We start from the raw sequence: 24,585 nt of genomic DNA, 5'->3' as shown, positions 1-24,585 counted from the left end.
TATTTCAAAGCCAGGTCTCTTACCCTCGGCTGAATGCCTGAGCCACTCCTTTGCTGAGGAGGCCTTGGAGGTTAAATGTTTTTCTGAATTTTCATCTAAACATCATTAGTGCCTCATGCCAAGGAAAACTTAATGGGTGCAAGAGTAACAAAATAAGATGTGTTTCTTAGGCAGACACAAAAAGTGGAAGTTCTGCCCCTTTTCTGACAGGTTCTATTGGAGCTGGTCTGTTGTTTCCTGGTTCCCTGAGATGCATAATTCCCTCTTGTCTTGTTACAGAGAGTTTGAGCTGGAAGCCATCATGCCATGTCACATCCCCCATGTGGGGTGCTAAGCCTGGTGGTGCCCCAGGCTGCTGGGAAGGCAGAGACCACCAGTGGCAGGGCACGATGCAATGAGTGAATCTGGTGTGCAGAGAGAAATTTGCTTCAGATGCTCTCTGTGGTCTGGAATAAATTATGTGGGGAGGAAAGCTGAAAGGTCCTAGAGAAAGAGGTGAAAGGACACTCAGTGAGAATGAACAAATAGTGACAGCTGATAAAAACTTCCCAGTTTGGGTCAACATAGCCCAGAAAAGGAAAAGTTCTGACAAACTTAGTATTGCATAGGTACAGTGAGCACCATGGCTTTATATCCATATTTGGTTGACTTATGACAAATAGCATCGCAGAGCTGGTGTCTGAGCTCCAGAGTACAAAAATAGACTTCTTTATATGTCTTCAGGTACAGTCTAATAGTCTTGTAGGTACAAATGTGAGACAAGACAGTCTTTGGAATAATTTGCATATATTAAATGTCATTAAGCATCAAGAGGAGGAAAAAATAAACAAAAATGGAGCTAGGAGGAAAATAAGATCACGGCTCACAAACAGATCAAAGTCTGAAGAGCTATTTATTTCAAACAGGTTTATTTATTACTGTCATTTCTTAATATCTACATGAGCAGTTTTTGTTAATAAATCAGGGAGTGACTGATTAATAACTAATTGAGTCTGGGAGCAGGAACAAAATCATTATATACTGGCAAACAATCATTGCCATGAAAGAAATGCTGCACAGGTGAGTTAAAATGAGTGTGGACAGACAATTGGCTGAAATATGTTTGATAATCCATATAAAACTTGGGAATTGCAAATAACCTCTGCAGAAACCAGGACTGTGAAATAATTCACAAATGAACAAAGGCTAGGAACACATTTGTGACCAATTTAGTTATGTGATTGGTTCTAATATATATTATCATTTTCCCAGGTAGCTTTAAGAGTATGAAAAGATGAACAAAATGACCATTTCATAATAATGTACTTCCTTAGCATGATGGATAACATTTATTATTTATTTCATCAAATACTTCATTAACACAATGAATGCTTCCAAGTTCCAAAAATAACATTTCCCAGGGTTAAAGCATTTTAGACAAAGGATATGAGAACAAAAGTGAGAACAAGAACATTCAAAGTAGGAGAGAATATCACAAAAGAGAGGTGGTGAATATAAGTCATAAAGCAGGATGCTCTCCCACAGCAGGTCCTGCAGAGTCTGTGAGCCATTGCCGTCACTCTAATGCTTCACCAGCCAGGCACCCCCTGCAGGGATTTCTGAGTGCTGGGGTGCAGATATGGACCGTGAGCTCCTCTTCTATTTTTTTTTATTAGTAGTAGTAGTATTAGAAAATGTTTTTTGCCTTATCTAGAAGACTATAATAATTCAAAGAATCCCCATCAACACCTTTTATCTCTTGATTTCTATAGATATTTGGAAATATTAAGCAATTTATATATTGCTTATAGAGGTATATTTTAAAAATGCTTTTGTTTTTCTGAATTATAAGATATCCCCTGGAGTAGCAGAAAACAAAATTATCTGTAAATATAAAATTTAATGCATATCTTCAGTGAAACTTTGAAACTTTTACCATATATATTTTCAAAATCTTTTAGAAGAGTTTTTTCCCCTTAATGTCAAAGTAGTATTGCCAATTTTAAAGGAACTTTTTTTTTTTTTTTTTGTAGCGCCCTCTAAATTTAAATATACCTTATAATCCATTTTAACTGTAAAGAGAATACATCTAAGTAAAATTTTATCTCATAAACAATTCTGTTTGGTTCATAAACAGTTCTGTTCATGAAGAGAATTATTCAGACGAATAAAATGCTGCATTCAAAGCGTGAGCAATTCAAAATCTCTCTTCCAGATCGACCCACAGAAGGAAAGTTTTACTCTGAGACCCTTACAGGGAAAATGGTCACTTGTCATTACAGTCATGAATATTTCTTATTTTCCAGCTGTTACTGAGCATGTTTAAGATACTCATGAGCTGTTTTGGCAGACACTTATTGATGCATTTTAAGCCTTTTGTTAGGTATAGTCTTTAGTCATTTTAGTACATTGAGAACTAATCTCCAAGTCTGTCAGTCCCATTTTGCATTACAAATCATTTGTAGTTTTATAACTGTCATTTCCAAGGACATCTGGAAAAGATGGATTTATGAAAGGTTATCGTGCATTCTAAGGAGGCCGGGAATTAGCATGACTTTGTAAAGGTTCTTGTAAATTGAGCAGCAGCCATCACTGGCAATAAGCTGTTTTCTGCTCTAGTCAAGTATCTTTATTTAAATATTAAGGAAGAGGTATGACCTTTGGCCTCAAAGATCACTATGATACAGCAATAGCACAATCTATTAGCTGTCAATGAAGTATTATGGCCCTGGCTCTCTCAAGACACCTATTTGTGGACAGTGTTATAATAACCCTTCCATTAGGCATCCCCAAGGCAAATAACCTTGGCTTTAACAGAGTCAGTTTAAAATTCCTTGGAGTAACATTAAGAGAATATCTGGTTTGTGTCAGTTTAGGATCAACTACCAGCATTAGTCCCGTTCTGTAAATTGTAAGTAGCTGTGGATTTATTAGAATTATTTTATACATGCCCACAGGTAAATATTAAATACAAAGGATGTGAAAACTCATATTGCTTTCTACTTCCTACAAGGAATGTATATAGATTAATGGACACCTGACAGGTCTGAGCATTTTAAAGCAGGATCCATTTTATACTGTATACATTTCATTTCTTTTGTTGATGGAAATTACACAGTACTACTAGAATTAAATTGCACCAAAAATAATAATAAAATAAAATCTTTCTACAAGATATAGTAAATGTGATTAAAAGCAGTTTAGATAATATTCCAATGAGTTGGTATGTTATCCTATATAGTTAGGTACAGCTACAATAAGATTAGGGAACTATCTAAAATGCTGAGAAAATTTCATATGCTCAGTCTTGTTTGTCTTCACTCTGCAGATATCAGTATATTTAATATGCGAAGTTAAGTGCAAGACCAAGTGTTTTTAAACTTGTGGGATATTCAGAATGAGTCTTTTAAACAAACAGAACAAATCTGATAGTGCTCCCCTATTATCAGCTGAACTGCTTTGAAATACAAACTACAGGAGTTCTCCTACCTATATAAAACCAGCTAAGGTTGTTTTTTGTACCCTCTGCAAGAGAACAACTCTGAAGTCATCTTCCCTCAGAGGTAACAGTCAAGGTCAAACTCCATGTAAGTACTTCAAAAAATCACAGATACTTGCAAATCTTAAAAATAAACTAATACAAATCCTATTAACATTTCAGATATTTTGGCCTGTATACTGGTGATAGTTTTTTCTTCTGAATCCAGCTTTAATGTCTAATACAAGTGGCTTTTATTACTAAAACCTAACAAACAATGTGCTTACTGTTGTGAAATCAGAAGTGTGACTGGTTCTGCAAGTGTACCTTCTATACAACTTTATTTTCTGATGATTTTTAGCAGTAGTAGATTATTCTGTAGGTGGGAATAAAAGCATTCATGTGATGGGAAACTATATGAGCTGTCTCCCAGCAAGGTTCAGTGCCTCCACACCATCTCCCTGGTCCCTGAAGGGCTTTGATGGAGCCAAGGCAGTGATGGATCCCCTCCAGCCACTGCCCCCAGGACTCCTCTGCTCAAGGAAGGTTTACACATTGCAGAGGAAGAAAGCACCTGAATTAAAATAACTCAGTGCTAAATTGGCCAGTTGTCTCCACTTAGTTTTGAAGAGTTCCCTTCCCACCCCCTCACCACCCGCAGTTCTTGACCTCCTTAGAGGTTTTTATAGGAGGAGGACGAATAAAGGGAAAAAAATGCTGTGGAGGCAATAGTCTATCATGCTGTGATCCACCCCCTAACGGGTGCATAGGGATTTATCCCCTTGCTTAACAAAGGCAGAAGAGATAATTTCTACCTGGGTCACGACTGGAAATACTCAAAACTGCTGGTACAGATTCAGGCTCCAGCCAAACTGTACAAATGCCATTGCTGCCTTGAGAACCTTGGGCTTCAGGACCAATCTTTTCTGCCAGGGAGCTCTGCTCTCCCCCAGCATGGCATGGCAGCCCTAGGCAAGAGGAAGAGGCCCCTGAGTCAGACTGAGGATGCCAGAATTTTGCAGCTGCTGTTTTGGCCCTGACCTTCTCAGAGTTAGAAGCCGTGGGTTCAAAAAGCAGAGCACAGTGAAAAATGTGACCCTGACAAGCTTTTTTTTTTAACCAGTGCTAGGAAACAACATAGTTTCAAAGCAAACAATTAAGTTGGGGATTACAGTGGTTGTTTTCAAGTGTTCAGTACTCACATATTGCACACTAGGAAGGCAATATTCGTGTTCAATAAAGGGCACTTGACTTCTGGTTCATTCTCCCTTTAGCACTCCTCTTACAGTGATATTGGATACAAAGCCATTTTCTTTCATAGGGCAATACATGGCAGAGTCTAGGATGTAATTTAAGGGGCTCTATTGATATCATAAATTACAAGAAGTCTGCTGAAGCAGTTTATGAATGGCAGTAAAAACCTGAAACTGAATTACATCATTAGAATCATGTACCACATACATGTATTATTATTTATAATAAAGACCTAGATATCCTTGCATTTTATAGATGAGGAAGATGCCATAGGACCCTGTACTAAATAGAAATAGGACTCCCACAGCCTTTTGCTGGCAGATATGCTTCACTGATGGAAGAGAAAACCACTGTTTATGAACCTGATCCATAAAGGAGGAAAGCAACACAGGTCTCTAAGCCTGGGAAAGTGCCATACCACTGCAGAGCTTTCTACCAGACCAGTTCCTTGTGCCACTCTCTGAGTAACATCTTTACTTCCCTACCAGCCCACTGAAATTGATATGGACATTGAGGATCAGCAAAATAGGACATAAGGTTGTTATATGAGACAATAATAAGCATATTTTTATTGACTATGGAAAAGATAATTTTATGCTTTGGGTGCAAGAACTGAGGCATAAAAACCTTTATTTACCACAAAGTGCCGAGTAAAGCCAGGAGGCTTTACTGGTGGAAACAGTCTGCCCACAGTAACAAGGCTATCAAGAGTAAGAAATGTGCACCTATGGGTTGCACCAACATTCTGGTATCTCAGGGGTGTAGTGGAACCAGACATCTATGTCCAATACACTGAGCTTCAGAACTAAGTTCCTCTCAGATGGCAAGCCTAAAAGGACAAATATGTTTATTTTGCTCAGACATTTGGTAATATTGAGGGTCAAGATATTTAGAAAACCATTTTTAGCCTTTTAAATAATCATATGATTATTTCTCACCAGTAGAACATTGGGATTGTTTCAGGGCTATGAACCTGCTAACCACTGACTGATTTGCTCGTTTCAGCTGAGGCTGCAGTTGGACTTTGACAACAAGGAGGAGCTGCTGATGCTCCTCACACAGGCACCAGCCTCTGGAAGAGTAAGGACAGCAAAGAAGGGAGGGATGAGTATTGTATTTTGTCCTACAGAACCTTTGAAAATGTAAAGCAAAAGAAAGAACAGTTTGAGAGAAGTAGGTGAGAAGAGGCACTCACCATAGTTTCCCACATGGAAGCTGTGAATAGACTGAGGAGGGCCAGAAATAATCTCCTTTCTTTTTCTGAAGGAAGGGGCAGGCTCTGCCAGAGCCCAGCCTGGTGCTCCCCTGCCTGCTTCTCAGGTTGAAATTTTCTCTTGAGCACTAGCTCAATCTTCTCTTGGTGCACCAGCTCCTGTTTGTGACATCTAGAGATCGAGAATGTACCTTCTTTTGTTTTCCATACTTCTTACCTTTGGCTGTCTCAGGTTTTGTTTTCACCTTGCTCTTACCCACTGGGAGGAAAAAAAAAAAAGTCAAATATAGTGTAATTTGAAACGTACATTCCCAAGTAGAGACAATGCTCCTTGAGTGTGTATTGCAAAAGTTGGTTCTTTGTTCCATGCTTACACTTGACCGTGCTTACTTTACCTCACAGTAAGGATAAGTTGCTTTGTGTTGGTTTGTTTTTATAGCAAGCTGGTTGTGTATATTAGCTGTCCTGTAGTAGGAAGTATTTTCCAATGGAAATGATGGAATGGTATTTCTGCAACAACTCCAGGTATTTGCTTTTCTTTCCTAATGGCTCTGTGGTGATGCAGGACTTTTTCTTGGTGAGGTTCATCCCTCTAATGATAAGAAAAGGTGCGCATGACATGGGTCAACTAATTGATAAAAAGACATCATATTCAGAATTTTTGATGTTATTGTCTTATGTTTTCAAGAGACACATCTCCTTTAACTTAGTCTGTTCCTGGGACACTGTGAAATATTTAGCTACAAGACTTTTCCACATTCTGTATATTAAACTTAAATAATCTGGAATCATGTGGTCACTGAAGGTAAAACCACTGAAAGTAAATAGAATGTACAAACATATGTTTAGGTAAAATGATAAAAAACAGGCAAACAAGAAAATCACCACCATCACAAAGTTGATGTTCTCACAAGGTTTGTAGAAGAAAGAGCTCTTGACCTACACCAGACTTTTGCCTCCCTCTTGTTCAGACCACCATCTGGATTTGAGGCAGGATGATTAAGAGAGCTGTGCCAGCTCAGAGGAAGAAATTCAGGTGGAAAAAGAATCTGGGGAGAGATGTCTTCCCTGCAGAATAGAGATGGCTGTGCCCAGAGTGGGACTGGTTGTAGAAAAGAGCTGTTGCCATCACCACCATCTGCATTGCAAGGACACGCACTCTTGAGATATTCCTGGGGTATCAGCGGGGGAATATATTCTGGAAAAAATCATGGAAAATATTCTGTTTATTGCCTCCTTTCACACTGAGGGAAGTTTCCAACATTAATGCCTCTGCTAATTGCAGCAATTTGTGATGGGGATTTCCAGATAACCTAACACAAGCTTTTTTTTCCTTTTTTTTTTTTTCTCTTTTTTTTAAGTGAAAATTAACACCTGAAGTCCCATCAACAGGAAAAAGATCTCATGTCTAGGTGCTAATGGAAGGATTGTTAGGTTTTTCAAGGTGTTAACATCATTAGGATAACTGGTCATCCAAATCTTTTGAGATGTATGTACCCTGCTATATACACTCTGATGTACTGTTGTAATATGTATTTATAGATAGAAGAGTAAAAGTGAGAGTCATGCAATTTTCTGATGAAACTACATGGCAGATAGGAAAATGAATGCCAACATACTAAAGTGCATGAATGAGATGAATGTATTAGCCATCATCTTAGCGCTAAGTACATCCACTTAGGTACATGAATTTTATTTTGAAAAAATAATAATAATAATAATAAGGCAGTTTGGAAAGGAACCGAGAAGATGTATTTCAATGACTTTTTTTTTATATATATAAAAAGGTTATTTCTTATGATTTGGGGCATTTCCCCTTCTTATACAAAGTGTTGTCTATCAAACTCATAAGCATATGAATCTCTTCGACTATACTATTGTTCAATCTGCCTGTTCATAACTCAGCCTCTTATTCCATTATAATGCTTGAATGATTCACATGCAATATTTCCAATTCACTTTTCCTATCTTGTGAAACTTTTTAACGAAATGTTAGCATTTGCAGGCACCAGATGTTTTGACATAAGGAGAAGCAATATGTAAATTTTAATCCATGCTAGGAACAATAGCCTGGAGGCACCTTTTTCTTATTACATGAATCATATACTTAACCACAATGTGGTGGATTATATCAAAATCATCACCACCCTGAATATAGAGCACTTGTCTTGTGGTTGCCAATTAATGAAACTGATATATATTTAACTTGATGGGTACCAGTGATTTAACCAATAAGCCTTACCATACTTCACTACCATAGCTTCCTTTATAATTAGACTTCTGATCTGATAATTATCACAACTTCATACATTTTCCTCTAATTTCCCATTGGTTGTCAGCACAAATGATGCTGGCATCAAATCTGTTTCCCTGTCAATTGCAAATAACATTACTTTTAATCAAACAATGTATCATATAGTGCTTTTCTAAGCTATGAAATAACTTTTGATTTTATTTTCTGATGCTGTTTATTTACTCATTAAGAACCTGGTTCTGCAACAGGCTGGGCATTGCCTGTCTTCAAAGTGAACTGAGGGCTCTCAGTTCCTCACAAAGGAACTGAATAACTTTTATAATCAAATCCTAAGTGCATAATGAATAAGTAAAAAATCAAAGCGTCCTTCCACGACTAATCACTGAACTTTAAATAATATTTATAATATTCTGTTTTAATACTGATAGGTATGTCTTAATGATTTGATGAAATAAAAGAGTCTGGAGAGAATCTTTAGTACAAATAAAATGTTTATCTAATATACACAAACAATGAGCACTATTTTACGTGAAACAAATGAACTATTACAAAACTATAGCTGAAATATATATCACTACTTAACAATTTTTACATCATGTCATGAACAGAAAGCACCAAATATATTCTAAAGAAAGCAGCACTTTTTATATTAGGAATTCAAAATGCAACCCAAATCCTTACTTAATTTATTAAGCAAGAATATCTTTTAGCGACAAAATGCTACCTAATTATCAGCTTTAAAAAAATGTTTTACATCTTAAAATACAATATTCTGTTTATCCTAAATTGTCTGGGGAACATCTAGTACATTAAAAGGTTTTTGTAGAGCTTCTTAGTGATTTAACTGATATCATCATGCCTGCTAGCAATTTTTCAACATTCTGAAAACACTTTCCATAAATCAAAGCCTTAGCAGCAGGAATAAGCAGATGGCAGGAGACCATATTAAAGAATGTATCAATTATTTTTATTAATGGGAGGCTACTGGATCATGATGTATCATAATGGACTAAATGTTTAGCAGTTGTGAAGTGTTTTGTCTGTTAGGTATCTCAGATGCTCTTAGCGGATGTTATTATATTGTCTTGTGATGGCATTCTTTGTGGGACTGGATAGTGAAGTTTCACAAGAGACATATAAAGAAATGTTTTAATTTCAGACCTTTAATTGTATTCATATAATAAACATAAAATACCAGCATGTATAAAATGTAATTTCAAAAAGACTGCATATACAGTGTGTAATAAAGTACATTCTGTCTGCATACATTGACTTAGAAAACAAGATACTATATGTTTAACAATGAAAAATAGCAATTATTATAAAAATATTCTACAGTCTCATAATAGTAATGTAAATGCCTTTACTTATCTAAGAGACTTAACATAATTTTAAATTACAATAATTTTACATCCTCCATTCATATATACAGCCCTATTAAAGTCAAAAGGTATTACAATAGCAGTGTTCTTATTAAGATTAAATGACTGAATTATATTTAGTTATTTTACTATATAAAACAACTGTATTCTGTTTGTTAAAACTGCACTTACTGTAGCTTTTCATGCTATCTGTGCTATGCACAGTGAAAAATAATTTATGTTTCTGTTCTTAGTATAGTATCTATATCCATTTCATGAATTAAACGGGATGTTTACATTTCAGCTCCCTTTCCTTTTATGTAATTATCAGTCTGCTGGTTTATGTATTCTGTAAGAACGTGTCCACCAGTTTTGAACAGCTGCTACTGAAAACAAGCAAGAATTCCTCATTTAATACATTTTGACAAAAATAGCCAGTTCTTCTCACCCATGCCCTGATTGAGGTCAAATTCTGTACATCTTTAAATTCTTTTCTAGACCTAGAACCACAGACAAATTATGCATCTCTTTTTTGAGAGATTTTGTTAAATAGATCTGTATAGGAAAGAGCACAAATTGTGTTTTGCATGCACCACATTTTAGTCGAGTAAAACTCCCCGGCATAGGAAAGAAATTCTGTCTGAGGAAGGATGTCAGGATTTGTCCCTGTAGTCATGCAGTCCCTTTCCTCTGTCCAAGCCAGAAGTCACTGTGCTCTGCTCTGCTCCAAAAGCCCTCCCAGCTTCACAGCAATCTCACCAAATTGAGGTGGGAGACCAACTGCTTATTCCAAAAAGTCTGGGATACAGATACCAGGAGAAACTTCTAAATACCTTCAGCACCGCCTACGTGGTGCCCTAGCTTATCATTTCTGGTGCCGTGTATCACCATTTAATTTCAACAGTGATGTGTAATACAGGTTATTGTTATTAGTGAAAACACTAATTATGACGACTTCTTACTAAAAAAAAAAAAATGGAATGGTAGTGAAACAACATCACCATAATACAAACCCACACGTAAAGATACATTTAGTGTTTTGGTTAGGGGTATTGGGGTTCATGTGTGAATGAAGACAGCTTGAATATGCTTAATGATAGATGCAATACAGTATATTGCAAAAGGAGCATTTCCTATCTCCTGTTAGATTTCTCAAGCAGGAAGAGGAAAAAAACAAAAATCTGGTGCTTTAGACTGAAGCAATTGTCAGAAGAATGAAGATCAACTTTAAAAAAAATTAATGGATGCACTATAATGTTTTTTAGAACAGTGCTTATAAAAGTGATGAAACTCAGGATGTTATTTAAAGTCAATATAGTTCAGAAGAGTGGCCTAACTCCCATGCAAAAGTTCAATGGGAAAATCATGTTATACATTCATATTTAATTTCTTTTTCTCCACTATGAGCAACCCACACTGGCGTATTTAAAACCAATGTAGTAGAAACTGCAGTACAAGGACAAATGGTGTTTGATGTCAACCAAGTATCTCCTCCTTTCATCAGCTGATGTGGACAGTACATATCCTACACTAGACATAAAGTGGGAATAAATGTTACTCTCAATTCATCGTATTCTGTATTTGAATGTCAATATTAGCTAGTCTTTGGCAAAACTATGACAAAGTGAGATCTATTGAGCCTAATTTATAGAAGCGCTCCAATTAAAATGATCATCAGCTCTATGTTCAATTGCCTATTGTTTGTTTTTACCTTTTGTTAATTTTGTTCATTTGTTTTTCCATTCCTTTCCTCCATGTTAAAAAAAAAAATAAAAATGAGTTTGTTGTTTTGATTAAATTTTAACCATACAGTGGAAACATATCAGAGCTTCTAAGAAGGGTCAGGTTTGTGTTGGGCTATCTGGGAACTCATACATATGTGACAAAACTATCAATTCTGCTCTGCTCAACTTATATCCAAGCAGTTTTCATAGGCTCACAGAAATCATCAAGTTTCCTAAACACATAAATATTCTCATGAGGTTGGATATTCCATCATCTTTCATAGCCATCTAGATGTAATTTGTTATTTCACTGCTAACTTTCCAATTAAAAAACTATTATGATATTACAGGGTCAGTCAGGAATGGCCTGTGGCCCTGGATGAATACAGACCTCATGAGGACTATTAGGAGGACCCAGGTACCAGTAGGCAATAGGAGGAAACAAATGCTCTGTTCTTGGATAATGTTTAAGTACATTTAAATACATTTAAACCATTCACACAAATAGAAATCCATTTCCATCTCTGATCCTGATCATGTGACATTTCTGAAGAATGAAGCAGGGCTCAGTGACACCAATACTTAATACATACATTAGAAATATATTTGGAATTATTAGAGGACTCCCAGATGTGTTCTTTTGGCTTTGGTTGAGGAAGAGCTATGAAGAACTTATGCCAGTTTATTTCTCATGTATTAATGTTACAATAAGAATGATTGCACTTCATGTACTGCAGCAACATACATCACCCTCCAGAATTTCACTGTGTATTGAAATGATATGCATTTATCGAGTCGTCAAAACATGTGTCATGAGAGTCGTCAAAACATGTGTCATGAGTGCCCACTCCTAGAATACAAGTTATGAAAAGCAGTGCATCACATCAACACTTCTGAATATCCCCTTTGGTTTGAAGTCTTCCTGTCTTTTCTGCAAATTTGAAATTAAATTCTCCTTGTTTCAATACGTTTACTGGGACTTTGTTCATCTTCCTCCATTTCCAAATGGATCAAAGCTTGGGTATGGATAAGATAGAGTCCCTTCACCAAAACCTTGGTGTGCTGCCCAAGGACATTGAAAGGATTGTCCAGAAGCACACTGGCATGTGTAAATACTCTGATCCCTTCCACAGAAAGAAGGACACAGTTTGAATACTCTTGGAATAAGCAGCTAATGCAGCACTGTTACCAGTAGTGCTTGTTTTAAATTGTGCTAATTTTAACGTGAATTATCTTTGTTCAGTCTTGTACATCCATACAGTCTTTCTGAATACTTTCTGCTGAAATGTCATATCTTTTTCTCTCTGAGTTCCTTTGAGTCTCTGTCATTATGTTAGTTTCCATTTTTCATCTGTATCATTAAAATATATATTAAAAGTCTGATCTCTTTCTACAAATGAAATTATATATATATATTAAAAAAAAAAAACAGGATTGCATGAAAAACTTAATGGATTTTTCTCATTTTAAAAACAAGTCTATGCGGTTTTAAATTCATGGTCACTTCACTTGTGCAAATGCATTACCATTTGTTTTTTTCAGATTTTAGAACCTGTAACATTTCTACAGTTCCCAGTTTAAATATTTCCCTATTGTTTCTCATGCTTTGTAGAATTTTTAATACAAAATTCTCATTTTAGTTATGAAAAAAAAAAAAAAGAAAATAACAAATGACTAACTCATCTTTATAACAGATAAATATACATATAGATTGAAAAGAGTCTGAATACATTTGTGTAACATGGATATTCCTTTTGTCGTAACCATATTCATAGTGCTGTAAAAAGTCATGGAACAATTATCAAAACATTTCCAGTGAAGAAAGATTTGTGCAAATGTCAGCTGTGAATAGATGGTGTGAATTTGGGGCAAAGTGATATGAGTTCATGTCCTTCTCATTTTCCTGTGAAGTAAGGACTGATTTAAACTCTTGCCTGTTATCTTCGCAGTGGTTCTCCATATTTGTATTTGAAACAAGCACAAACACCATGCTTACGCTCAACTAAGTCTTTTAGAAAGTGGTTTAAGGAAGTGTGAGGCCCTTTCTGCTTTTATAAATCATCTCCATCATCTGTGCTAAAGCTGCTTCTCCTGCTGCTCTCTTTTGATGCAGCTGGGGATGTGGAAGACAAGAGCGGGTCTGCTCCAAATGGTGATACTGTGTCATCCAGTAAAATTTCCTCTAGTCGTTGCTCTTCTTTTAAAGCTGCACTGAAGGACAAATCGGTAAAGTGTGAAAGTGGATCAGAAAAGGCTGTAGATCCATCACAAACAGTAGAATTTTGTCCATGTGCCAAAGGCATTTGTTGAGAGTAGTCTACAGAGTTCTCCTCTGGATATGACTGTTGCTTGATGACCTGTGCAGCTAAATCTACAGCACTGAGTGAAGATATGACTGGAAGGCCATGAGCACGTGCCTGAATCTCTAGTTCCTAATGTTTAAAAAATAAAAATAAAAATTAGGTAATGATTTTGGAAGAGAAATAATGTCTTCAAAACTATTGCAACAAGTATACAGATCATACATGCATATTAATTATACCTCTTGTCTAGTTGTGAGACTATGTTAAAATACAAAATTGTTAATCTAGGAAAATTTGCCATGTGCTTCCAGAGATAGTTTTCTTTTTAATTCCACCGCTGTCATTAAGCAGCAGGAAACATTAGAGATGGGAAAGCTTTACTGAAAGCATTGCCTTGTGGACCTAATAAAGTTGAAAGAAAAGTGTTGCAACTTTTGGGTGTTATTCATTGCTACCCAGAGAAACAAAAGATACTTTATGATGCTAATTTACTGATATATTTGTAAATTACAATATATAAGGTGATTAATTTTATATCTGTCTATCTATGTCACCATTGCATGTATAAATATTCATATTCTCTTGCTTTGTGTCATGAGCAGACATAGCATGGCACACTATGCCTAAAGAAGTGCAAAATTTGAAATGGTTACAAAGGGAAAAGAAAACACAAAGAAATTTTGTGTTCATGATTGATTTTTGGCAGGAGAAATGTACCTTTTCCTTCCTGTTTTGTCCTTCTCAGGTTATAATATATACATAAGTTAATCATTTGTGCAAATACTTTATTAATTTTCACTGTATTCCTTTATGTAAGGTTTAATTATGAAAGAAATTTCCTAGAAATCTGAAAAAAAATACCTCATCCCCAATATACACAGCAATAAACAGGGAAAAACAATTCATTTTCAGTAAGTGACATTTGGGAAAAATTATATAGATTAATAAAATTTGATGAGGGATAAGTACTGAGAAAGCTTTGTAGTTCATGGCAACACTCTCATACAAACCTGAATTCGAAGCAGAAGTCTTCTGTTAGCGTGCTCTAATTTCTTCTGTCTGTGTTCTAATTCTCTGGCTCTCTGTTGTTCTTTTTGTAGCCACTTGATGTACTCCACTGATGCTTTTAAAATAGTTCCTTTGTTCCAGCGCATATCACTGCAGAATGTAGAGATAACCTTTTCACAATTGTGCATGTCAGCAGAATTCATAAGAACTTACAAAATCTTTTACATTAATATGAAATAATGATTTACATGACTATTATTCACTCTTAGATATTATTGCTTCTGAATGGAAATTTTAATAGAATAGTTAAGAAGCCCTTATATAGTAAAATTAATCCCAGAATGAAAATAAGTGTCAAAAGAAAGTAATAAAGTGACTTTTTGTGGGAGAGCTAAATGCAATATCATGATTCTACCATTACAGTTTTTATATTTTTAGTGAAAATTGCTTTTATTATTAACTCTAAGATTAAAATCTATGTGCAGTAGTTCTGCATTAATGAACTAGGAAATATACATTACTGAGGACTTAAGACTAAATTTTTAAAGATCATTTCAAATATACTACTCCTTTTACTTGACTTACTAATGAGGTTGCTTTTATGCTTGTTGAGGAAAAAAATGGTCTATGCTGAATGCCACTCATCACTGACGACAGACAAATCATGGTTTGGTAACCACAATGTTATGACAAAAATTCTTGCTTAAGCCCATTCAACAAGCTTGAAACAATGTAAATCAGGTTGAAGTCCACAGCTACATAGAGACACCAATTTAAAATAAAACTCTTGCCCCCAAAAAAAAGATTAAACCCTTCCCTCATTCAGGAATTCATGGTTTAGCTACCAGCTTACAAGCAGTCTTACTAACAATACACTTGTTCAAACTTAGCATGAGTTCAAGGACTTCCATACATCCATTTGTTAACTTTCCATATACTCCTTTATGCAAGGTCTTAGAGGCCTTGCAACAGGAATAATTTTCTCTTGAAAATGTTGAATTTCTGATAAAATTCGGTATTGTGTAATACAGGGACGGGCAGTGCTGCATTAATATACATACAGAAGAGTTTATCCAAACTACCCACTTCACTGCAAGATGGCTTAAACTGAGCAGAAGACAGACAGCCATTCTGGTCTTATAAACCAAGCCTGAGAGGGAAAAAACTGTTTAAACCAGTAAGAATCTGAGGTTGGGAGTGAGAAGTAACCAAATTAGTGTGTTGTTTTTAAGTATCTGTTCCAAATGCATATACTTATACCCTGGCATTTATAGAGTAAAAAAAAAATAGATATATATTATACTCTCATCTATTACCACTTTCCATTATTTCTTGTTTGCTTTAGTTAAGGAGACCTGACCCTACTCACATGCATGTCATCTGGAGTGGACTTATTTCTTTTAGAAGTGTCTATGTTTTACATTCAGCTTCCTAGAGTAAATACCTAAGGAACCTTGCACTCTTATCCCAAAGGTAAGCAGCCTTGATCTCCACCAAGACTGCCGTCTTTCTCCTGAATGTATAGGGCAAATGCTAGGCAGGTACAGGATCTGGGGATCCAGTTGAATGATAAATGCTTATGGAGCTCATAGCTTTAAAGATGCTCAGAAAAGTAATTAAAATGGTTTGTGATAGAGCATCACAGTGTTTAACTATGCCCTAGAATTTAGATCATTTGCTAGGGATTTGGGAGAACCAGCCTTATGGTCAGAGAAGGATGGAATTCACATCTCCTTCCTCTCCAGGCAGCAGACAAACCATGAGGTTCCAGCAAACTCCCCTCAGCCATGTGGGCCAGGAATACGGGGTTTAGAAACTGGGGAAGTCAGAGAGAAAATGGTTACTGCCTCACACCGGGCTGTCTGCAAAGCCAAAACCTCACAGACTGCTCCCTGAAGTGGGTATGTATTTTCATTTAGACCACCTCTGGATGGAAAATTAGGCAGAGGTGGGAGCAGGAGCCAAGAGCAGAGCCTGTGTGCCTCATGAGAGCTGAATCATCTCTTGGCAGTCCTTCTGCCCTCCTTCTTGCTGTCCTTCATGCCTATGGGAGAGCAGAACACCACAGAATCACAGAATCACAGAATCGAAGGGGTTGGAAGGGACCTCGAAAGATCATTGGGTCCAACCCCCCTGCCAAAGCAGGTTCCTTAGAGCAGGCTGCCCAGGTAGGCGTCCAGACGGGCCTTGAATATCTCCAGAGGAGACTCGACAACCTCCCCAGGCAGCCTCTTCCAGTGCTCCGTCACCCTCACTGTGAAGAAGTTCTGTCGCATGTTGGTGCCGAACTCCCTGTGCTCTATCTTGTGACCATTACCCCTTGTCCTATCCCCACAAACCACTGAAAAGAGGTTGGCCAAACCCCTCTGTCTCCCACACCTCAGGTATTTATACACTTTGATGAGATCCCCTCTCAGTCTTCTTTTCTCCAGGCTGAACAGACCCAGGTCTCTCAGTCTTTCCTCATAAGGAAGATGCTCCAGGCCATGCATCATCTTTGTGGCCCTCCGCTGGACTCTTTCCAGGAGATCCCTTGTCTTTTTTGTACCGGGGAGCCCAGAACTGGACACAATACTCCAGGTGAGGCCTGACCAGGGCAGAGTAGAGGGGGAGGATCACCTCCCTTGACCTGCTGGCCATGCTCCTTTTAATGCACGGTAGGATCCCATTGGCCCACTTGGCCATGAGGGCACACTGCTGGCTCGTGGCCAACCTGTCGTCCACCAGGACCCCCAGGTCCTTCTCCTCAGAGCTCCTCTCCAGCAGGTCATCCCCCAGCCTGTACTGATACGTCCAGATTGTTCCTTCCCAGGTGCAGGACTCTACACTTGCTCTTATTAAACCTCATTTGGTTTCTTCCTGCCCATCTCTCCAGCCGGTCCAGGTCTCGCTGAATGGCAGCACAGCCTTCTGGCGTGTCGGCCACTCCTCCCACCTTTGTGTCATCGGCGTACTTGCTGAGGGCAGACACTATTCCCTCATCAAGGTCGTCGATGAAGATGTTGAACAAGACCGGACCCAGCACCGACCCCTAGGGAATGCCACTAGTCACAAATCTCCAGCTGGACTCTGCACCACCAACCACCACCCTCTGAGCTCGGCCAGTCAGCCAGTTCTCAACCCACCTAACTGTCCACTCCTCTATCCCACACTTTCTCAGCTTTGCTATCAGGATGTCATGGGAGACAGTATCGAAAGCCTTGCTAAAGTCAAGGTAGATGACATCCACTGCTCTCCCCCCGTCTCCCCAGCTGGTGATGCCATCATAGAAGGCAACAAGGTTGGTCGAGCACGACTTCCCCTTGGTGAATCCATGCTGACTACTCCTCATAACATTCTTCTCTTCCAATTGCTTGGAGATGGCATCCAGAACAAGCTGTTCCAACACCTTTCCAGGGGCAGAGGTGAGACTGACTGGCCTGTAGTTTCCCAGATCCTCCTTCTTGCCCTTCTTGAAGACCGGAGCGACATTGGCTATCCTCCAATCTTCAAGTACCTCCCCTGTTTTCCAGGACCTTTCAAAGATGATAGAGAGTGGTTCGGCGATCACCTCTGCCAACTCCCTTAGCACACGTGGATGCATCGCATCAGGACCCATGGATTTGTGTGCGTTGAGCCCACTCAGACACTCCTGAACCACCCTCTCGTCAACCAGGGGGGAGCCCTCCATTTCCCAGCCCCTTTCTCCTCCCGCCAGGGTTGAGGAGTCCCGGGGGGGAGTCCTTGAAGCAAAGACTGAAGCAAAGAAAGCATTCAGTATCTCCACCTTCTCGGTGTCTCCCGTTACCAGGACACCCCCCTCATTCAGCAAGGAACCCACATTATCCCTAGTCTTCCTTTTACTGTTTACATACTTTAAAAAAAACTTCTTTTTATCTTTTATCTCTTTTGCAAGCCTCATCTCTAGGTGGGCTTTAGCCTTCCTCGTCGCGTCCCTGCAAGCCCTGACAACACTTCTATACTCCTCCCAAGAGGACAGGCCCTTTCTCCACATTTCATAGACCTTCCTCTTCCTTTTGATCTTATCTATGAGCTCCTTGCTCATCCACGCAGGTTTCCCGCCCCCCTTCCCCGATTTCCTACTCTTAGGGATGCACCGATCCTGATCTTGGAAGAAGTGCTGTTTAAATGTAGCCCAGCTCTCACAAGCACCCTTGCCTTTTAGCAACCTAGCCCATGAGATACTCCCAAGCAGGTCCCGGAAGAGGTCGAAGTTGGCTCTTCAAAAGTCCAGGGTAGCAATCCTGCTACTAGCCTTACTTCTTCCACCAAGTTCCATCTTGAACTCCACTATCTCATGGTCGCTGCATGCCAAGCTGCCCCCAGCCTTCACATCCCTAACAAGCCCATCCCTGTAGGTAAGGACAAGGTCTAGAAGCACCCCCCACCTCGTCGGCTCCTCCACCACCTGCGTCAGAAAACTGTCTTCAACACATTGTAGGAACTGTTTGGACTGCGCATGCCTGACCGAGTTGCCCTGCGACCGAACACAGATCTCGAACTCATCCTGTTTATTTCCCATGCTCCGCGCATTGGTATACAGGCACTTTAGGGAAGCAGCAGGCGCAGTTACCCCTGGAGGGATGCAAGAAGAAGATTCCGGATGGGGTATTGGGATTATTACCTTCTCTGAGGAGCCCTCAGACAATCCTATGGGACAACTCAGAGGTTTTTTCCTACTATCTTCAACAGTGACAGCGGTGACAACTTCCCCCAGCCCTTCTCTGTCACTTTTAGCTCCCCTCCCTTCCCCCGTCAAACCTAGTTTAAAGCCCTGGTAATCAGCCCAGAGAGCTTGCTCCCCAACACACTTGTGCCCCACTTGTTGAGTTGGAGTCGGTCAACAGCCCACATACCCGTATGACATGTGGGTCAGCAGCCCGCATACCCATACAGAACGTGTTTCCTGACAGCGTCCTGTGGCCTTCCTCCTGTGAGAGGACTTTCTCCTCATATGTGGGCTGTCTATGTTCAAACTGCAAAAGTTATGGAAGGTTTTAGTACATCTGATGCTTATGTTTCTGAACAAACGTTTGAATGCCATCACCCCATTGTCATCTTGGTGGTTTTTTTGTTTGCTTGTTCACTTGTTTGTATTCAGACCTCTCTGGAAAGTTAGGTAAAATGCTGACTTCTTAAATACCTCTCTATTTAAGCCTAACTTGCTGTGTAGTTTGAAAGGCTGGAAAGTGCCTGTCTCTCTACACCAGAGAACTCCTGAATAAATAGGAAGAGCTAAAGATAGGAGGAAAACAACTATTCAAGATGAAAATCTCCACTGTCATCTCAGATATAAAAATGCTGTTTATAGCTAGGACATATTCATAGCAACTTTGAAAAGTGCAACAGTAAGAAAACTTATAGTATAAACTCTGGAGAAGCAAAATCTGACTAGGCACTAGGGATCAGTTCCTCCCAGCATGTAATTAAGACCAAGCTAAGCCAATTTTGAACTGATGATCTAAACATGAAAATATAGTAGTATAAAATTACTTATTAAGCTATAGCTGGCAAAATGGAAATTTTTAAGACATCTAACAGCAGCAGAAAAATATACATATATCACACCTTTAGCAAACATTTAATAGTGATCTCACAATTTCAGATCAGTTATAAAGCATTATGGATTCAAAATCAAATTCAGACAAAAATGTTTTTCAGTCAATTTTTCTGATTGACATATGAATAACCCATATGTTTATGACTTTATTTGAAATGTTTTTTATCATGATTCCTTCATATTGCACATAATTGGCAACATTTGTGAAATTGCTTACTTTTAGTTCATGTTTCCTTGATACTTTGAATTTTTATGTATATATGGTTATTATAAATTTTCACATAATAGAAGTCATCACTAAAGAGCTAATTCCTGGATTCAAATTGCCAGAGAGATGGATTTGGTCAACTTGGATGAAATATATATTTATAGATAACTTTGGTAGTAATATTTACAAATTCGAGGGGCAAAAGCATCATGGAGATCTCAGATGAAAATGCTGTGGTTGCTGTTATCACTTAACAGATTTTGAACCATTTCCATTAAACCAATGAAGGTCTGTGCTTAATGAACTGTGATGTACAATACATCTGCTGGCCAGCATGAAAGAACAAATCTGATGCAAGAACAGAATCCTTCCTGATTACTATTTATACATCTGTTATTATGCGTGTGTGCATGTGTGTACACGTATCCTACTTCTCTCTACGCATATACTCACTGATATCTTATTAACTGAGGGATAGTCAAGCAACATCTTCCAGTATCTGGAAGCAACACAGCAAAGGACTGGCTGGCAACCTTAGAAGTCAATTCATATTTCACTCTGTATCTCACTATTTATACCAGGAGCAAAAGAAATACTGGTTCTGCATCACAAGCACTCTCCATCCTTTCTAGCCTGGCAGACTAGCCATACAGCAGTGACAAGACTGCACTTTGGAGAAACAGAGGCTCTACAGAGGAGATGTGTAGGGCTGGAAGAGCAGCAATGTAACTAGAGAGGATGAAGAGAAACAGTGGGAACTGCCTAGCAAGTGTCTGTACTGTGTCTAGCCCTGTTTAGCAGGCAGGCAAGCAAATTCATTTATAATGGGAAGAAAAAAGAATAATTTTTTTTTGTTTTTGAAAAACAGATTCAATCCAAGAAAAGCAAGTACATAAAAAGAATTTGGAAAATTCTCAGAATAGTTATTGTTTTTCTGTGTTTGGTTGTTGTTGTTGTTGTTTTGTTTTATTTGTTTTTCCCTGAAAATACTGAATTAAAAGGTGGCTTCAGATAAAGGTATATGAAAAATGATAAAAGGGGTAGTATGAGATTGTTTACTGTTTTTAGGGACATGCATTGTTCCTGCTCAGTATCTAACAGAGGTAGAGTTTGTAATGACAAGACCTACAAGTTCATCTGAGAACCTGTAAAAAGTGAGCAGTCACTAGTATTTTCCAGTCATTTAATTGGAAAGTGGTTTATAAAAATAGGTAAAACAGTTGCATTTATAACTACCAACACAAATATAGATCAACTAGTCTTTGGAGACTCTTTCACTGGTTATTAAACCCCTCCATTTTATTTTTTTTTAATCTTCCTTTTTATTATACATATGTTAGACTCTGTCCTGTAAATACTGAGACAGATGGGAAAATCTACATGTAAAAAAGTCAGTTGAGAGCAGTAAGTTTTGCATGTCTGGGTATCAGCAATGACCTCAGCAAAGGAGGATTGTGTCTTTGTGTGTTGGCACATGTGTTACTATAATTTGAAATTTTAAGCAAGCTACACACATATTACCTAGCTTAATTAACAGAGATCTGCTACACTTAATATGATTTGCATGGAAAACTAGCAAATAAGTAAAAAACACGTTGTGTGAACCCTAGTTCCTCTTAAGTTTACCAGCTAAATCTCTACAAATCTCATGAGCCCAGGAATTTAGTGAAATTCTCATCTAGGAGAGTTCCTCATTTAGGAGAAAAGAAACATAGCCATGAGGCTGTACGCCAGCTTGCTTCCAGTAAGGTATCTTTGTTGAAGTCAAAGGAGCTTCACTAGTTTGCACAAGTTGTAGGGCTCCTGCAGGAGGGGCATGAGTATCTGATCATCTAAGATTAAAACTAATTAATGAAAGCAGAGTTTGGGAGCAAAGAGTCACAGAGTTTGCCAGTTGCAGAGCAGTTAATAATAACAAATGCATTTGTGAAGTTGAAACTATGTTTGCTGGCTATTTTTTTCACTATTTCTGAGAAATTAGCTTTAGACTGAGCTCGTTCAAAGAAATACTTTGAAGGACTTTGTACCTGTTTTGGTGACCTGTACAATTACCAAGTGTATTCTCCTGGCCATTTTATAGTGGTGTAAGTGTATACAATCTTTTCCTTTACAAGAAACATGGTCATGCTGGCCATTAGAGTGTCTGCCCACAGACAACAGACAGAACATCGAATACAGACAGATGCAGAGAGCAGAGAGTGAGTGAGAGCAATTCACTAGCTCTGCCCAAATCCTCAGTGGTTCTTTTAGCACCTCAGTTCAATAAAATGACTAGAATTCATAAATGAAAGATGATTTTCTTTGTATTTCTGATAATTTCAGTCTAGCTACCATAAAACAATTCTTGAGTTGTCATTCCCAGCCTCTATCACAATATGAAGTCCTGTTAAACACTGGATTTTGAAAGCCCGAACACAAAGGAACCAAGAATGGAAAAGTAGGTATATTTAAAGGATGTATATTCTGATTTCTTTCAGCAAAATATGACTGTAAATTTTGGGCTTTTTGATTCTATCTTTGAATTATTCTATGAGTTTTGCATTTCTGAAGCATCTATTACTTGGATATTTAAACACTGAAAATTAAACGAAGGCAAAGTTTTTTGCAACTTATCTCCATTTTCTAATGCTGATGAAGTGAATTGATAAATACCCATTCATTTAAGTAACATAATCCACATTTTTGTCATTATATTATTAAAAAAAAAAAAAAAAGAAAAAAAAAGAAAAAAAAAAGGAAGGGGGTAGGGGCTTAAGCTATTCAAGAGAAAGTTCCTGCAGAGCCTCTACAGGAGCCAAACAAGTTCACCATCTAACAAAACAAAAGTGAAACGAAATAAATAAATAAAAACAAACTTATAAGAAGCATAAATCATAAAAAGTTTCCAAATACCATTAACAATGTCATTTTCTAATCCTGAATGTAATCTTCTTGAAACAAGCCATTTGGGACAGGCATGCTAATCACAATGCCTTAGTTATAACAGTATTTACTCTTCAATGCAAAGGCTGACTTGTTTCACTGTCATTAGTCCAAGCATCAGTAAGGTTTCTCTTTTTACAGCTAAGTTCCTACTATAAGAAGAATATTTTAAAAGCAATGTATGAGGTGAAAATGCTATGTGTGATAAAATGCTACAGATAATATATTGTAAGAGCTGATACATCTCTTTCTTTGAAAGAACAGGGCAGATGGGGGGCACAGTAAGGTGTTATGAAGGAAAAAGCAAGAACTGAAAGAGAGGGTAAGGACTCTGAGTTATGATTCGGCAACACAGGATGATATCAGAAAGAAATAAAAATTTTGATCTGCTCAGCCAACAGAACAATGTGGTCAAATTGAATTATTTCAACTTGCAAATATATATTAAAAAATTATTTACACTTCTTTGGATGAATTTAACTTGCCACTAAGCTACAGTAAAGTTAATCATAGAATCATAGAATGGTTTGGGCTGGAAGGGACCTTAAAGCCTACCCATTTCCAACCCCCGCCATGAGCAGGGACACCTCCCACCAGACCAGGCTGCCCAAAGCCCCATCCAGCCTGGCCTTGAACTCCTCCAGGGATGGGGCATCCCCAGCTTCTCTGGGCAGCCTGTGCCAGTGCCTCACCACCCTCTCAGTAAAGAATTTATTATTCATTAAATTATGTTATAACCTAAGTTTTCAATGTGTCCAGCACATTTTGATACCTCTTTTTTTCTGAAGATCAACTTGAAAGCTTTTATATAGACACATTTTCAAAAGTAGTACTGATTACCAGCCTTTTAAAAACAACAATTCTCAGACCTCAGGATGGACTTTTTGCTTTTGTAAATATGTACCGCTTTTGGGATGTCACACTGTTGAATTCAATCATGGGTTTGGAGACTAAAACAAGAAAACATGATGTCTTCAGGATTCTTTCCTGAAACTTTTTTTCAAGGCAACATCATTAAAATCTATGAGTAAAATCCATCATGCACTTACTGGAGCAAAATTGCAGGTCCAGAGCATTCATTTTAAGCAGAGCTTAGGTGATTGATCTAAGTATTAATGAGTTGAATAAGTTTATAAACTAAACTGGAATCCAGACCAAAACATGTAACTGAAACACCTCTGTAGGCAATCAAAATCACAACTGGAATTTGTACCTCATGCCCATTTCTAATTGCAGTATAGCTTGCTTCCATTATTGCTTTATACCTGCAAACCAACAGTGCCATCCACTGTTTTTCTGAGAAATCTCTCAATTATTTGCC

General features: G+C 38.0%; 1 protein-coding gene across 1 annotated transcript in view; it reads right to left on the bottom strand.

The window, feature by feature from the left end:
• Positions 1-13,314: 13,314 nt before the first annotated feature.
• Positions 13,315-24,585, bottom strand: part of TFEC (transcription factor EC) — a 162,400-nt gene continuing 151,129 nt past the window's right edge. Inside the window, exons 8-9 of the mRNA XM_035544335.1 lie at positions 14,577-14,724; positions 13,315-13,695 (exon numbers count right to left, since the gene is read on the bottom strand). Of these exons, the coding sequence (XP_035400228.1) occupies positions 13,315-13,695; positions 14,577-14,724 (529 nt within the window). The remainder of the gene's footprint in view (positions 13,696-14,576; positions 14,725-24,585) is intronic.

Source organism: Cygnus atratus, chromosome 1 (genome assembly GCF_013377495.2).
Source record: "Cygnus atratus isolate AKBS03 ecotype Queensland, Australia chromosome 1, CAtr_DNAZoo_HiC_assembly, whole genome shotgun sequence".
NCBI classification, from domain to species: domain Eukaryota; kingdom Metazoa; phylum Chordata; class Aves; order Anseriformes; family Anatidae; genus Cygnus; species Cygnus atratus.
Note: the sequence above shows the minus strand (reverse complement) of the source record. Positions and strands in the feature narration are given on the sequence as shown.